This window comes from Lissotriton helveticus, chromosome 3_2 (assembly GCF_964261635.1).
Source record: "Lissotriton helveticus chromosome 3_2, aLisHel1.1, whole genome shotgun sequence".
Taxonomy (NCBI): Eukaryota; Metazoa; Chordata; class Amphibia; order Caudata; family Salamandridae; genus Lissotriton; species Lissotriton helveticus.
The window spans coordinates 355,471,398-355,487,684 of NC_136062.1; the positions used below are offsets into that span (position 1 = coordinate 355,471,398).

Genomic DNA, 16,287 nt, shown 5'->3' on the forward strand with positions numbered 1-16,287 from the left:
TTGATAGGTTTGTAATAATTCATTGAAGGTTAAAGCAAATTATTTTCTGGTACTTCCTCTGCCAGATTCTTATAAGGACCAAAGAGGGGATGCCTCGGAACTACTAGTGAAGCGTCATTTACAAACCATGTTTTAGGAACAAAGACTAGGTAGGGTTTTGAGTGTGATATCAAACTAAATATGTTTATATGGCTCTTGTTAATTGAATGCTCATTGATCACAAGGCTTCTCAAATGCAAGGCTGTCTGAGGGGAGGAGGAAAGACAAGAATGTTAATGGAAGGATTGGATAGGAGGGGCCAAGAAGAGGTGTTGGTAGAGGATGGAGTGGGGGAGGGGAGTAGATGGTAGAACAAGGAGAAACATAGGTATGAACGAGGGTGGGAGAGAGAGGAAAGAAAGATAGGCGAGTAGCAGGTCATTTGTACTACATTGGGTCAAAAGGGTAAGTACAGATGTATCTTAGGATGGAAAAAAAAGTAGTTACAAAGCGACTGACGAGTCAAAAGAAGACAAGAGATTGGTGCAAGAGCTAAATATTGTTGTGGTTTTGGGGAGTAAGGGAGGTTGAAAAGAAGAAGTTAAAAGGTGATGGGAAAGATAAGGCTGTGGCTGGTTTGGATGTTGGTAAAGCAAGAGGAGAGGGAGAAGCAATAGAGTAATGATAGCAAGATCGGGGGCACTAGTGTGCTAAAGAGCATTATGTCCTAAATAGGCTGCAGAAGGAAGCATATAGAGGATGGGAAGGATGAGATAATGAAGAACCAGAATGAGAGAGGAATGAGAAGGTGTTTGGGGGAGGCTAAGAATGATGTTAAAATAAAAAGATAGTGATTTGCTTTGCGTCCCGGAGATTTGATCACCACTATGATATCTGTACCTGCATGGGCCGTAATGCGGTGAATGAACTTTATACACGTGTTTCTTTGATGATGCCAATTGTGGGGGGGAACTGTTTTGTTGCTACATACAAAAATAAAGTTTAAAAAAAAAAGATATACAACAACAGGTAGGGAGAAGGCAGCAGGCATTAAAGGAGGGGAGCACAATAGGGATTAGATTTGGTAAAAACAAGAGGTGAATAGAGGGCTTGAAAGACATTAAGATGAAGTTTATGGGAATTGTCTCAGCTGTGAGAAGGTGGGTAGAATCAAATGTTCATATCTTCCTTGATGCACAGTTTGTGATCACTTAGGGAGCTATCATACAAAGTCTAGAAAGGCGTCTATTAAATTGTTGTGGTGCTGTGGTAGTCTATAATTAGGTTGCCGAACATTTTTCTCTATATTTATGTGTGCTTTGTTTCCACCAGTCTTGTTCTAGCAGAAACCATTCACAATAATATAGCGATCAGTATTATCACATATTTCTAGATAAATATAGGGATTTACTGTGCCAAACAACAGACATTCCAGATTTCAGTAATTGTCACACAGACCTGAATCAAAATACATGGTGTAATGGGCAGACTGTACCTCAGGAATAAAGAACATGCACGCCTCTTACTCAAAGCTAAAACAGACAAAACACTTCATTTTAGGAACATTACAGTTTAAAAAATACCCGTTTTCAACTACCTCATCCTGTGAATATCCTCCATCGCAAGGGCCAAGTTGGCATCAGCAGTTTGCGCTCTTTCTTCTGCAAGTTTCAAGCGTGCCAGAAGAGCTGCATCCCCAGGAGATCCACCAGGTGGCAAAGCATTAAAATCATCACTAAGATCATCCAAATCTAGTAAAAGATGGGAAAAACAGAATCTCAGAACCAGCATGGCTGTGACAACTCACTGCAATAGAGAAAAAGTCACACAATCGTGTTGATTGTTTTAAAAAAAGGAGGAATTAGCCAAGAAAACTATATTTATCTTATTTGTAGTTTCTGTAACATAAAAGCAGATAAGCGCTTCAGAGCATAAGATGAAGAAGTTTAGCTTGGGTCAAAAAGACATCAAAGAAGGACTAGCACTGTCAAGTATCATGCCATGTAATTTACCAGAGTTGCAATAAAAGGAAAGCTAAAACCATTAGCTCTATCTTGTTGTTCAACTATACTACCTTTAAAACCTTAGAATGAGGGCATTTCACAAGGTGACTCTTCAGACAGAGGAAATAATAAAAAAAAGCAAAATGTTGCACATATTGAACTATTTTAACAAATTTGTCTATCCATAACATTTAACAACTTTCTTCAAATCCTTTATCTCTCCACCTAACACTGGTTCTGCCTAAATCCTTACCCTTACCTGTTACCTACAACCACAAATCCATAACTCATTGCCCTAACCCATATCACCTTACGTCACACCCTGCATGTCAAGATCCTAGACACAATTTCTTAATGTTGTTCCCAAGCTCCTAATTTCAAATCCAACAACTCATTACTCTTAAACTCTACAATGTCTTCTTTTTTAAAGAGTACGTCTTTCACAATACTTGTTTTTCAAACCGTATTGTTACAACAACACGCAATTCAACCAAATGACTAGCAATAGTGACTGGTTGTAATGCAATACCCAAGGCACAAACAGTCAATGATCTTTTAGGCGATCGCCAACCATGCAGGGCTGGAGCTACCTAAGGGTGGAAACTTAACGACTTTATCAACTCCATCAGCGTTCACCATCTGAAATGCGCTTTAAGCATGTAATCTACCCTGGGAGAAGCTATATTAACAGAAAACAATCCTGTAAAACATTATAAATATTGAATTACCATATAAACGACTATAGACTCAGAACCATCAAAAGAACCGAACTGCTCCAATAATGCTACTGCAGCTTACCAAACTGGAGCAAGGGGTCTTCGTGCATCCAAGGCTTCAAATAATCTTCTTTATCCCAAGGAGCTGGGCCACATATAGAATTCACATACTCTGCAGTTGATTTCTTAAAAACAAAAATTTGCAAAACTAGGATCAAAAGCACAAAACTTCCAAATGAAAATAAAACAATGGTTAAGTTGGTAATTTTATTCCCTGTCTTTTGGATAGTGTCAGCATTATTTTTAATTATTCAGCATTATTTTTTAATTGCAAGCACCATAAGAGCAAACATTTCAAAGGCTTAAAGACCACAGGGGCAGTCCCATTTTGTAAATGGCCATGTGTCTTACGATAGTTAACTAGGTAAAGCAGTTGATGGCATAATATGCCATTCTGGTTTAAAACTCCCCAAAGCACTAAAAACAAAGATTTCCAATTTTATAAAGCTAAAAAGGTGAATAGTAAGCAACCTTGTTTCTCATTTCAAAATAGCCTAAACTACAAAACAATTATATAATTGAAGAAAATAACCTAAATAAAAATATCAGTGTGAGAAACTGGGCTGTTGGTTGACTGGGGTGAGAGCCCTGGTCAAGCAGCAACCATAAACCTTGTCAGGGTCAAGTACAAGCCAACACTAAATTAACCTGTGCTCATCCCTCGGGCTGCTTGGCCCAGAGCAGTTAGGTTCAACTTAGAGGCATTGTGTAAAGTATTTATGCAACACTTCAGACAGCAATAAAGTGAAAACACCACACAAAAAAAGATCCCACACCAAGTTAGAAAAATAGACTAAAATGTAATAAATAAAATAAGACCCAAACGTCAAAAGTCCTATCAGTAGAACTAGAGATATAACATTTTAAAGATTACAGTAACAATAGCACCAAAAAGCACAAAGCGGCAACTCTGGATATGTGGTTGTGCTGGACCGGGATAATGTCACAACTTCAGGCCGACCGCGATGAAATGTGGGCCGTCCACGGGTACCCTGTTAGGCCAGCTGAACAGAGTACCTTAAATCCTGGTTTGCAGCACATTGCGAGGATCCGCTTTGAAGATGCTTCGCACAGCCGAAGCAATGCGTCAGTTCCGAGGTGCGGCGAGGTTGCAATGCGAGGGCCTGCGTCATCGCCGAGGATCCCATAGACGAGGCTTGTGATGCATGGCATCGGGGATTAAATGAACAGTCAGAGAGCTGTGAGGCAGAGCCCGTCATCGACTAGGTATGCAAGGGCCTGCACCAGCAATGGCTCGCAGCAGTGGTGATTCCGATGGGCTGTGGGTGCGATTCGGGTCTATGTGATGGGTCTAATCCGTGGATCAGTGGAGTTGTGTCAGTTGTGCTCGGGGTTGCCACGTGCAGCAGAGGACATGCATTGGTTCCACTGGATCCACAGAGGCAGGCAAACCACCTTAAGCCCACTTCCAAGAGTACAGGACTGAGTTGGCACCACTGGGCAGGATAGACTCACAGATGGAAAAGTCCAGGTGCAGGGTTGTTGGGAGCCTGTTGTGTCTCTGAGACTTCAGATCAGGAACCCAGCCAACTAACCCTAAGCGTCACTCTGGGTTCAAGAGATACAAGTCCCTCCCAAATAGGAGGGCAGTAGGACAGCACAGCAGGGCAGCAGTTCTTTCAGAGCAGCAGTCAAGCAAAGGGACAGTCCTTTCAGCAGTACAGCAGTCCTTCTTCCTGGCAGAGTATCGACAAGTCCAGAAGGTTACTGAAAGAGTTGGTGTCTGAGGTCCCGTATTTATATCCAGTTGTGCTGTTGAAGTGGGGAGAAGGTTCTAGAGGCAGGCCTTTGAAGTGCACAGGTGCTTTGCCTTCCTTGCCCTATCTTCAGAATAACTACAGGTGGTATGCAGCTCTTTGTGTAGAGACAGGACATAGCCTATTAAAGTTTAAGTGGGGATGGGCCCAGCTCCTCCCTCCCATCCTGCCAGTGATGCCCATGCAGTCACACCTAAGCTCTCGATTGTCTTTGGCTGTCTAGGAGGAATACACAATGCCCACTGTCAACAACACCCAGTCATTTGACCCAGAAAGAGGCTGTAGGCACCAAATGGCTAAGGCAAGAATGGCATCTTTTTAAAAGTGATACAAAAGGGGGTGGTGATGGACGGAACATCTGAACCAATCAAACACTGACACCCAGTCAACAGATCTGGGTTTAATCCATCACCGTTCTTTAGCCCACTCTGCCACCCCAGTTCAGACATGGCCATATGCAAATCAGTCAGAAAGTGAGGAAGCAATAAAGATGCCTTTAAATCTTTTTTTATCTGTTCATATTTGCTCTATGTTCAGAGATAGAAGTCAGTTTACAATGTCTTTTCCTTCTCTGAGTGCAGAGTTTCAGGATTTTGTAAAGTGAACTGTGCAGACCTGCTGTTCGATTTGTGAAATAAAAGGCTGTAAGGTGTCGGGTTTTTCCTAATACACATTTAAATAGCTAATAAGTAACTGTACAAACATTTAAAAATATATTCCAGAAGTTATGAAAGTCAAGATGTTGTACTTCTGTGGGATGGAATATTTTTTAATAAGATGAAAAACAAATCAGAATACCTTACTTGGTGATTGCAAATGCTAAATGTATTCTGAAATCTGATTTTCACAGGTTATTGTTACTATATAGCTTTATCAGAAAAGCTGCAAGATATTGGTAAGGTTTCTGGCCATTTCTTGCAAATGTACTGCCTTTAAATGGCAGTGTGCTGCCACATCATGCTTTAGTAATATGTTTATTAAAGTGCGTGTTTAAGTCTTTTATTATAACAGGCGCTTTTTATAGCTTTTATGACACAAGTTGTCAAAATAAAGCCTAAACATACATTAGAAAAAGAGTCCTTGAAATTCAATAGTGCCAATATGTCACAAATGTGGAAGAGGTGTGGCGCCGCGGCCAGGGCGACTGACGCTGGAATCTGGGGACCACGGTTCGATCCCCGGCTCCGGCGGCAGGTTAGCCCAGCACCATGTGACTCTGGGCAATAGCTCGCTTAATCTTCCCGACGGCCCCCCAGCGCCTAGAGACCCTTACGGGTGATTGTGCGCTTTACAAATGTGGACTTTACTTTACAAATGTATTTAAACTATTAGCATTCCCAAAAGAGAGACTTAAATACATCTCCAGAAGATATATATCTTGGCGGTGGATGTGAAAGCCATAGCCAAATAAGCTAATAATTTTCAATAGAGTAGTCTGTTTCGAAACGGACCGCTTAACTCAACAAGCATACGTTTCCATTCGTTGCTTCATTTGGGATTCTTTCCCCAATTTAATAAGAACATGATTGACTATTTGTTATTGGAATTGATTTTTGGGTTATGATAGTACTCCTTCCCACATATACAATTATGTTAACTGTGCAATTGCTTCGGAAATACATCTTTAGGATTCCTTTGTGGCAGCTCTGTCCACCAGGTAGTTTACATCAGCCCCTTTCTGCACTACCATGTATGGCACACACTATTTTGCTCCTAACTTTCCTGGTACACAGTCAGAGTCACTTTTTGGCCACACCATCTCTTTATCAGCTCTTTGCTAGCCTAAAGGTTTTGCTTAGCCTGAACCACATATTGCACTATCAGCTTCCTGGGGCCAATCACAGAGCCATCACATCCTTCCGATACTCTGAAGCTCCCTTCCTAATCAAGGTGAGCAAGCCCCATAATAGATGCCCAAACAGAAATTCGAAGTGACTGAAACCCACTCCCCTCTCTGGAATCTCCCGATATGTGAATAAGTGTTATGGCAGGAGAAGGTCCAACAGATGTTCTTTGGTAGAGATTCCCTCAAGCTTTCTATGGTTTTGTTGAACCACTTCATCAACTCATTGGTTTGTGGATGGTACACTGTGGACAGGCGCTATGTTACACCAGCTTGCTCCCACAGCTCTCACATCATGTAATTTGAGCTGCCTTGGGTTCCCTGTTCAGAAATCGCGGTCTTAAAAAAAAGACCTTAGTAAAGATCTCTAGGAGAGCCCTAGCTACCACTTTTGTAGTCGTGTTACTCAGTGGCACTGCTTCAGGATACCTGTTGCAAGATCCACTACAACCACAATGCATTTATTGCCTGATGCTGTAAAGTGGATCAAATGGCTCAACAATGTCTATTATCACCAGCTCTAAGGGAACTCCTACAACCAGGAACGGCACTAACGGTGCCTTAGAACAGACTCCAAGTGATGTCCCCCCATCACTGGCAAGCTGGCTGTCTTGCAGACATCAGCCCTAGCTGAGCAGTAGTCCTAGTAGTACTCTGTGGAGCTCCCTCTCCTTGTACAGAGAGGACTTGAGTTGGAACAACAAGTGGGTCAACAGCTCCCACTTTTCTATAGGTATCCCAGACAGGTGATGTATATTCTTGGCCTGCACTTTCAGAACCAGCTAAGGTTCATTCTCCTTCCATGTCTCTATCTCAGGTTGATTTCTAGACTCAGCCGTTGTCTAGAGTGATGCTCCTCAGAGCAGAGTCATCATCTGGTTGGAGAACCAATGGTTGGACAGGCATATTATTCCACCAAGCATTTACCTAGTGGGCAGTCTGTTTTTTTTTCACTTTCTCCAGCTGCCCTAAGTTAATTGTAGTAGGCACAAGGAGGCTTCTAGAGAGACATAACATGAGATAGGCGGAAGGTAAAGAGTGAGAGATTAGAGAGGGAAACAAAAGAGAGGAGAGATGGTGAAAGACAATGGATGCACGGAACAGAAATGAAAGACAGACAAAAGGAAGGCCTCCTCTATAGAACCCTTCACACTCTGAACAACATTGACTGCAGTTCCACCCTACACCAAGTGGCTGTACTTCAAAAACACTTTTCAGCAGCCCTTTGCAGCCAAAATTACTTAACTAATTACTGGGGGGGGGGAAGGCTGCCTCTGCTTTTCCACTGAAGTGTCTAGTGGCCCTCACTCATCAAAAATACACTTATACCGTCTGGGAAAGCCAGAGAGGGGAATATGCTGTGATTAGCAAGAAGAGTGCTGGTCGTAGTTTACTGCACTATAACGCACTGTCTGGAGTTCATTATATTTTATCATATCATTGTGCTCAATGGATGCTGTGCTCAGGTGAACACAGGCCTTAGCAGGGTGATGTCTGAAGTCACAGAGATTTATACACACTCTCTGGCTACTGTGCCGAAATGGTATCATTTCCAGAAAGCTAAGCAATGTGCAAATTAAAAGAAGCAAGGGTACTTCAGCAGCAACTGTACATGAGCGTTGTTTGGACTTGTTAATTTCCTAACATGTTATTTGAATTGGCTAAACTTTTTGAGATCGATCTTGCTCGTCAGGCATGACAATATGTTTAAGAATCAAAACTACTTACTGTGGTCCTAACAAAGTTTATTAACTTGATGTATCCATAGAAATCAAGACCTGAAATGGAAAGAATTGCAACGTAAGAATAATCGGATTCAAAATTCAGATACTAACATTCTTAGGTCTGGTGTTAGCCAAGACCTTTTGATTTTACCAAAAATGTACATGCATTATATACTTCATATAGAGGCTTCCAGCCAGACCACTTCAACCATGGTCTTTTCTGTCATTCACATGTTGCTTCCGCTCAGAGTGTACAGCTTGGGACAAGGAGTCAGACCACTTCAGCCATTGGTTCTTTTGGTATGTTATGTTATAGTGGGTTTATACCGCGCACAAATACTCAAGAGTGTCCTGGTGTGCAAAGTAACCATGACCTAGTAGAGGGAAGAATTTAAATCGGCTGATTGAAAAGGAAGGTTTTAAGTCTGAGGTCCCGATTATACCGTAATTCCAAAGGAAGGGAGTTCCATGTTATAGCTGCTTTAATGGAGAGGGATTGAACCCCCGGCCGCGTCCTGCGGAATCGGGGGATCGCCATCCGTCGTTGGGTGGCTGAGTGCAAAGATCTGCTGGCGACATAGAAAGCAAAACGCTTCCTGATATACATTGGTCCAAGAACGTGCATGGCTATATGAGCCAGAGTGAGGGCTTTAAATTGCACTCTGTGGGCCACAGGAAGCCAATGCAGATCTCGTAAATGCTGTCTTACGCTTGATCTTCCAGAGATGGTAAAGAGATGTCTCTGTGAATTACAACATTGCCAATGCACACTGTCATCACCCACAGAAAAAGTAGTAACCTTCAGTGCTAAGGAATTGAACGCCACTGTATTTTATTTAAATGTTATTTATTATGGTTTGAACCTCTTTTTAATTTTGCAAGGACCTATGCAGCTTTCCAGACACTGCTACCTGGCTCTGGCTGCCACTTGTGGTGCACTGCATTCTGGATATGTACTTCTTCCAATCACCATCTTATGAATCCATTCAATGATTGACACTCTAACATAAGCACGAGCAGCCATTTTTTATGAATCAGCTTTTAAGAGGGACACCCTTACATGCAAACGTGCACATAAGGGCGACCGTCTGTAAATGAGCATCCATCCCACTCATAGAAGGCCGCCATGCATGCAAAGACAGCCCTCTTTGAATATTTGTTGAAATGTTATTGCAGAAACATTCCAAAGATGTCCACTTGTGCACGTGCATGCACAAGCAGCCATGTTCTTAATGTTTTTGTAATAATACTAACAAAAACTTTAGAAAACAAGTGCTGGCAAAGCCAGTACACTGGCACTCAATGCCAAGCCTGTTGGCTTTGCCATTGCTTGTTTATTTGGAACAGTACAATACGATGAAATTGGCATTAATTAATGATACAGTTTATTTCCGTGCTAAAGAACATAAACTCCATTATTTGATTAGGTTATCTAAAATAAAGCACACAAAATGCTGTTTGTCAAAAACGGTGTGAGAGCCAAAAGAAGGTGTTTCATATGACAGAAGGGCCTCTTACAGCGGAGTGTCTATGAATTTCTGTCTCTAGGCTGTGCAGGTCTGCATATAGCTCGCATGTGCTGCGTATACAAAATACAGCAGACAGATTTCTGCAAACAAATCACTCAAATACTTTTGGGAAAGCTAAAAACACCCTTCCTAGTCAGGTATTTGCTGTCAAGAGTTTGCAATAGGAAAACAAGGGAAAACCCATAATACAAATAAAAAAATAATAATGCAAACCCCAGAATATTAAGAAAAAACAGGACTGGATTCGCTACTCTTGCCTGACATGGGACAGCATGACACCTCTCTAACATCAACCTTTGCTCATCTACATGACACTGACGCATAACCCCTCCAGTAGATCACTCTTGGCCTCTATAATGCAGATAGTCTAGTGCCTCTGGATTGTCAGAATAGAAGTGTAGAACATTCAGTGCCCGCCAGAGGTACATCACTCAATGCTCTCCTGGGGTTCATGGCCCATTGCTTTCATGGGGCTCAACGCCCAGTCCTGACCTGAGGTGAAGAACACAGGAAGAGGAAGTCGAGTGTGACAGGATGAGAAGGAGCAGGAGGATGGATTTGGATGGTTGGATGGAGAGGGAGTGTGTGTGGATAGGGTGGGTGTGTGGGTGGGTGGGTGGATGGATAGGGTGTGTGTGGATGGATGGATGGAGGGTGTGTGTGGATGGATGGTGGATGGGGTGGGTGGGTGGATGGATAGATAGGGTGTGTTTGGATTGATGGAGAGGGTGGCTGTGTGTATGGAAGGATGGATGTATGGAGAGGGTGTGTGCGGGTGGATGGATAGGGTGTGTGGGTAGCTGGATGGATGGATGGATGGAAGGATGGATGGATGGAGAGGTTGTGTGTATGGAAGGATGGATGTGATGGATGGATGGATGGAGAAGGTATGTGTGTGGATGGATGGAGAGGGTATGTGTGTGTGTGGATGGCTGGAGAGGGTATGTGTGGATGGATGAAGTGTGTGTGGATGGATGGAGAGGGTGTGTGTGGATGGATGGGTGGATGGATGGAGAGGGTGTGTCTGGGTGGAGGGATAGATGGAGAGGGTATGTGTGTGTGGATGGATGGAGTGTGTGTGTGGATGGATGGAGAGGGTGTGTGTATGGATGGATGGAGTGTGTGTATGGATGGAAGGAGTGTGTGTATGGATGGATAGAGTGTGTGTGGATGGATGGAGTGTGTGTGGATGGATGGAGAGGGTGTGTGTGGATGGATGGAGAGGGTGTCTGTGGGTGGATGGATGGAGAGGGTGTGTGGATGGATGGATGGATGGATGGATGGATGGAGAGGGTGTGTATGGATGGATGGAGAGGGTGTGTGTGGATGGATGGTGGATGGGGTGGGTGGGTGGATGGATAGATAGGGTGGGTTTGGATTGATGGAGAGGGTGGCTGTGTGTATGGATGGATGGACGGATGGAGAGGTTGTGTGTATGGAAGGATGGATGGGATGGATGGATGGAGAAGGTATGTGTGTGGATGGATGGAGAGGGTATGTGTGTGTGGATGGATGGAGAGGGTGTGTGTGGATGGATGGATGGAGTGTGCGTGCGGATGGATGGAGAGGGTGTGTGTGTGTGGATGGATGGATGGAGAGGGTGTGTGTGTGTGTGGATGGATGAAGTGTGTGGATGGATGGAGAGGGTGTGTGTGTGTGGATGGATGGATGGAGAGGGTGGATGGATGGATAGAAAGGGTGTCTGTGAGTAAGGATGGTGTCTGTATGGTAGGATGGTGTTTCCGGGTGGATGGATAGAGGGTATGTGTGTGTGGATGGATGGAGTGTGTGTGTGGATGGATGGAGAGGGTTTGTGTGTGGATGGATGGAGTGTGTGTATGGATGGATGGAGTGTATGTGTGGATGGATGGATGGAGTGTGTGTGTGGATGGATGGAGAGGGTGTGTGTGGATGGATGGATGGAGAGGGTGTGAGTGGATGTATGGATGGATGGAGAGGGTGTGTGGGTGGATAGATGGAGAGGGTGTGTGGGTGGATGGATGGATGGATGGGTGGAGAGGGTGTGTGGGTGGATGAGAGGGTGTGTGGGTGGATGGATGGATGGATGGAGGGGTGTGTGTGTATGGAAGGGTGGATGGATGGAGAGGGTGTCTGTGTGTATGGAAGGATGGATGGATTGAGAGGGTGTCTGTATGGTAGGATGGCTGGAGTGTCTGTGTGAGTGTATGGAGAGGGTGTGTGTGGATGGATGGAGGGTGTGTGTGGATGGATGGATGGAGTGTGTGTGGATGGATGGAGAGGGTGTGTGTGGATGGATGGAGGGGGTGTGTGTGGATGGATGGAGGGGGTGTGTGTGGGTGGATGGATGGATGGATGGATGGAGAGGGTTTGTGGGTGGATGGAGAGGGTGTGTGGGTGGATGGATGGATGGAGGGGTGTGTGTGTATGGAAAGATGGATGGATGGAGAGGGTGTCTGTGTGTATGGAAGGATGGATGGAGAGGGTGTCTGTATGGAAGGATGGCTGGATGGATGGAGTGTGTGTGTGAGTGTGGATGAATGGAGTGTGTGTGTGGATGGGATGCATGTGTGGATGGATGGAGAGGGTGTGTGGATGGATGGAGAGGGTGTGTGGGTGGATGGAGAGGGTGTGTGGGTGGATGGATGGAGAGGGTGTGAGGGTGGATGGAGAGGGTGTCTGTGTGTTAGGATGGATGGATAGGGTGTCTGTATGGTAGGATGGCTGGAGTGTGTGTGTGTGAGTGGATGGATGGAGAGGGTGTGTGGGTGGATGGATGGAGAGGGTGTGTGGGGGTGGATGGATGGAGAGGGTGTGTGTGTATGGAAGGATGGATGGGTGGAGAGGGTGTCTGTGTGTATGGAAGGATGGATGGATGAATCGAGTGTGTGTGGATGGATGGAGAGGGTGTGTGGATGGATGGATGGAGAGGGTGTGTGTGGGTGGATGGATGGAGAGGGTGTGTGTGGGTGGATGGATGGAGAGGGTGTGTGTGTATGGAAGGATGGATGGGTGGAGAGGGTGTCTGTGTGTATGGAAGGATGGATGGATGAATCGAGTGTGTGTGAGTGTGGATGGATGGAGAGGGTGTGTGGATGGATGGATGGATGGATGGAGAGGGTGTGTGTGGGTGGATGGATGGATAGGGTGTGTGTGGGTGGATGGATGGATAGGGTGTGTGTGGATGGATGGATGGAGAGGGTGTGTGTGGATGGATGGATGGAGAGGGTGTGTGGGTGGATGGATGGAGAGGGTGTGTGGGTAGGTGGATGGATGGATGGATGAATGGAGAGGGTGTGTGTGGGTGGGTGGGTGGATTGATGGATGGAGAGGGTGACTGAGTGTATAGAAGGATGGAGAGGGTGTCTGTGTGTATGGAAGGGAGGATGGATGGAGAGGGTGTCTGTATGGAAGGATGGCTGGATGGATGGAGTGTGTGTGAGTGTGGATGGATGGAGTGTGTTTGTGGATGGGATGCATGTGTGGATGGATGGAGAGGGTATGTGGGTGAATGGAGAGGGTGTGTGGGTGGATGGATGGATGAAGAGGGTCTCTGTGTGTGTGTATGGAAGGATGGATGGAGAGGGTGTCAGTATGGAAGGATGGCTGGATAGATGGAGTGTGTGTGTGTATGGATGGAGTGTGTGTGTGCGCATGTGGATGGATGTAGAGTGTGTGTGTGTGTGGATACAATGTGTGAGTGTGCATGGAGTGTGTGTGTGGATGGCTGGATGGAGTGTGTGTGTGGATGGATGGATGGAGTGTGTGTGGATGGATGGATGAGTGTGAGTGCATGTGTGCGTGTCTTCTCTTAGAGATTGTGTTGGAAGGCTGGAACTTGAGGAAAGTTACACTGTCGTGGGTCTTCCTCCGAGTAAGGCAGAACACAGCTAGGGCAGCCAGTCCAAGAATTGTAGACACATGCATATTTTGCACTGTCTGCACATTCTTATAATTAGATTGTAAAATACATGCTTCAGACACATATGAACCAATATTAAGCAAATTATGCCTTACCGTGTTTTTGGGCCACTTGGCCTATGTTAAACTGATGTTCTGATTTGCAGTGGGAAAAGGTTTCTTCCGCAGACATGAATAACCTAAAAAGTACATTTAAAAAGTAGTTTAAAATGATTAATGAAACTTATCAGATTAATCCATCCATCTTAATCTAGAGCAGACCTAGATTTTCTTCTGTCTTTCCCCTTGCACAACAGAGCCACATGATCTGGACTCATTAGCAGAAGAGCAGGTAAGACAATACAGACCATCTCCCAGTTTTAAATGGGATCAAATATTTTCTCCACTATCAATATGGAAAGCTGAAAATCTATTCAAATGTGTTCTACTTTGGAATGTCTGCTGGAGACACCTGGTAGCATGGTAGAACAAGCATTTGCAATGCAATAGGTCTCGCAGCATTAAAGTTTGAGTTATTGGCATTGTATATGACAATGTGTTGCATTAAATTTTTTGCAAAGTCTGTATTGGTGTATAAAGATGATTTGCAAGATGATAGCTGTTGCAAAACATTAAGCAATGTTGGCAATAATATTATATTATAATAATATTGTAAGTTACTGTTGTACTTATAAGCATTTTGGTAGCGCATAGTGATGTTGTGGTGCCCCTGAGTGATGCTGTAGTGATAGGATAGATAGCGAGGGCGATAGATAGATAGAGGGAGGCCGAGAGAGAGATAGAGGGAGGGCGAGATAGAGGGAGGGCGAGAGAGAGATAGAGGGTGTGCGAGGGATGGAGTGTGGGCGATGGATGGAGTGTGGGGCGAGGGATGGAGTGTGGGGCGAGGGATGGAGTGTGGGCGATGGATGGAGTGTGGGGCGAGGGATGGAGTGTGGAGCGAGGGATGGCGTGTGATAGAGGGTGTGCGTGTGGGGCGAGGGGTGTGCGTGTGGGGCGAGGGATGGCGTGTGGGGCGAGGGATGGAGTGTGGGCGAGGGATGGAGTGTGGGGCGAGGGATGGAGTGTGGGCGATGGATGGAGTGTGGGGCGAGGGATGGAGTGTGGGCGAGGGATGGAGTGTGGGGCGAGGGATGGAGTGTGGGCGATGGATGGAGTGTGGGGCGAGGGATGGAGTGTGGGGCGAGGGATGGAGTGTGGGCGAGGGATGGAGTGTGGGGCGAGGGATGGAGTGTGGGCGATGGATGGAGTGTGGGGCGAGGGATGGAGTGTGGAGCGAGGGATGGCGTGTGATAGAGGGTGTGCGTGTGGGGCGAGGGATGGCGAGTGGGGCGAGGGATGGAGTGTGGGGCGAGGGATGGAGTGTGGGGCGATGGATGGAGTGTGGGGCGAGGGATGGAGTGTGGGGCGAGGGATGGAGTGTGGGGCGAGGGATGGAGTGTGGGGCGAGACTGTCCCATTGTTTGGGGGCTCGAGGGGAGTTTGGACGATGAAAATGAGCCACAAGCCGCTCAAAGTCACCTACCTACATGTCCATTAGATGGACCGCAAACATGGCAGGAAGCACCACATCTGCTGACACTCGTATAGCCACCATGACCACCATTGCTCTACTCCTAGGACTGACCTATGTGTATTAGTCTTACAAACAAAGGCAAATGTATTAGAACCCAGGTTTATCTCAGTGACTAGACCCTAATGTTTTATTTTGCAGTGACTTGAGTCATGCCTTTAATAGAAGTCAAGCTATTTTCAAATAGCCTGTATGCTTTCATACCTTCCTTGCTCAAAAATAGTTTGTGCCACATATTTTATCCTGCACTAGTTATCTGGAAACCATTTTGGAAATGTAACTCATTGCACCCGTTTAAGGGCAGCTTACATGCTATAGCACATCTCATTAGGGCACGAACAAATATGACTACATTACCCACACCCTGAAGGACCTCCATGGACTCCCCTTGTCAGTCGGCATCACCCACAGCGCCATCACAGCCAGCATCCCTATCTACTCGGATGACAAGCTCTCCAGCACTGGTGGCTCTCAGCACTCTGATACCTAAAATACCTTCAAATTGGAGATAAAAGTGCAAGAAAAGAAGAAAGCAGAAGGCCTTCTTCTATACACCAAGGTTCAGGAACGATATCCCATATCCATCAAGACAACCTCAACCCTCCTCCAATTTTGGGAACAGCTGCATACTCGCCTCTTTAAAGAGCACGATACTGTGATGCAGTGACAGTTCACAAACTTCCTACCCCTCCTATCACACGTTGACTGGCTTTGACCCTATACAGCATCCTGCTGCCTTTCGGCTAGGTTTGCACTGTACAAATAGAGCATACATACACAGCACTGCACTAACTTGTAAACAATTTGTTAACGTTTGCATAAAGACAAGAATTTTGGACACATCTGGACCTCGCTTTTCCACATACTGTGACTAACACAATGTATTTCCACTTAACAGAACTTTAAAAGACATGCAGTGATTTTATTAGTGTTATTAATGTCATCGTTTTACTGAAACCTGACCCAAGAAAGTTGCTACTTGCAAGTCACATGAAAGATGCCAGAGGACTAATGGCCAATGGATGATACTTCTGTGATGATGTCACATCATACGCAAATTTAGAGGGACCTTGCACTAACTGCTGTCACCTTTGCGCACTTAAGTAGCACTGCTTCTCTCGTCCTACACGTGCACTTGAGATTCTCATATTTGTATTAGTTGAGTTGCAAATTATCCATTGG

The 16,287-nt window shown here is 45.3% G+C and overlaps 1 protein-coding gene across 1 annotated transcript in view; it reads right to left on the minus strand.

The window, feature by feature from the left end:
- PRMT3 (protein arginine methyltransferase 3) overlaps positions 1–16,287 on the minus strand; it is a 919,521-nt gene that overhangs the window by 832,269 nt on the left and 70,965 nt on the right. The window contains exons 3-6 of the mRNA XM_078684663.1: positions 13,629–13,711; positions 8,108–8,157; positions 2,781–2,883; positions 1,577–1,730 (exon numbers count right to left, since the gene is read on the minus strand). Coding sequence (XP_078540789.1) covers positions 1,577–1,730; positions 2,781–2,883; positions 8,108–8,157; positions 13,629–13,711 — 390 coding nt within the window. The remainder of the gene's footprint in view (positions 1–1,576; positions 1,731–2,780; positions 2,884–8,107; positions 8,158–13,628; positions 13,712–16,287) is intronic.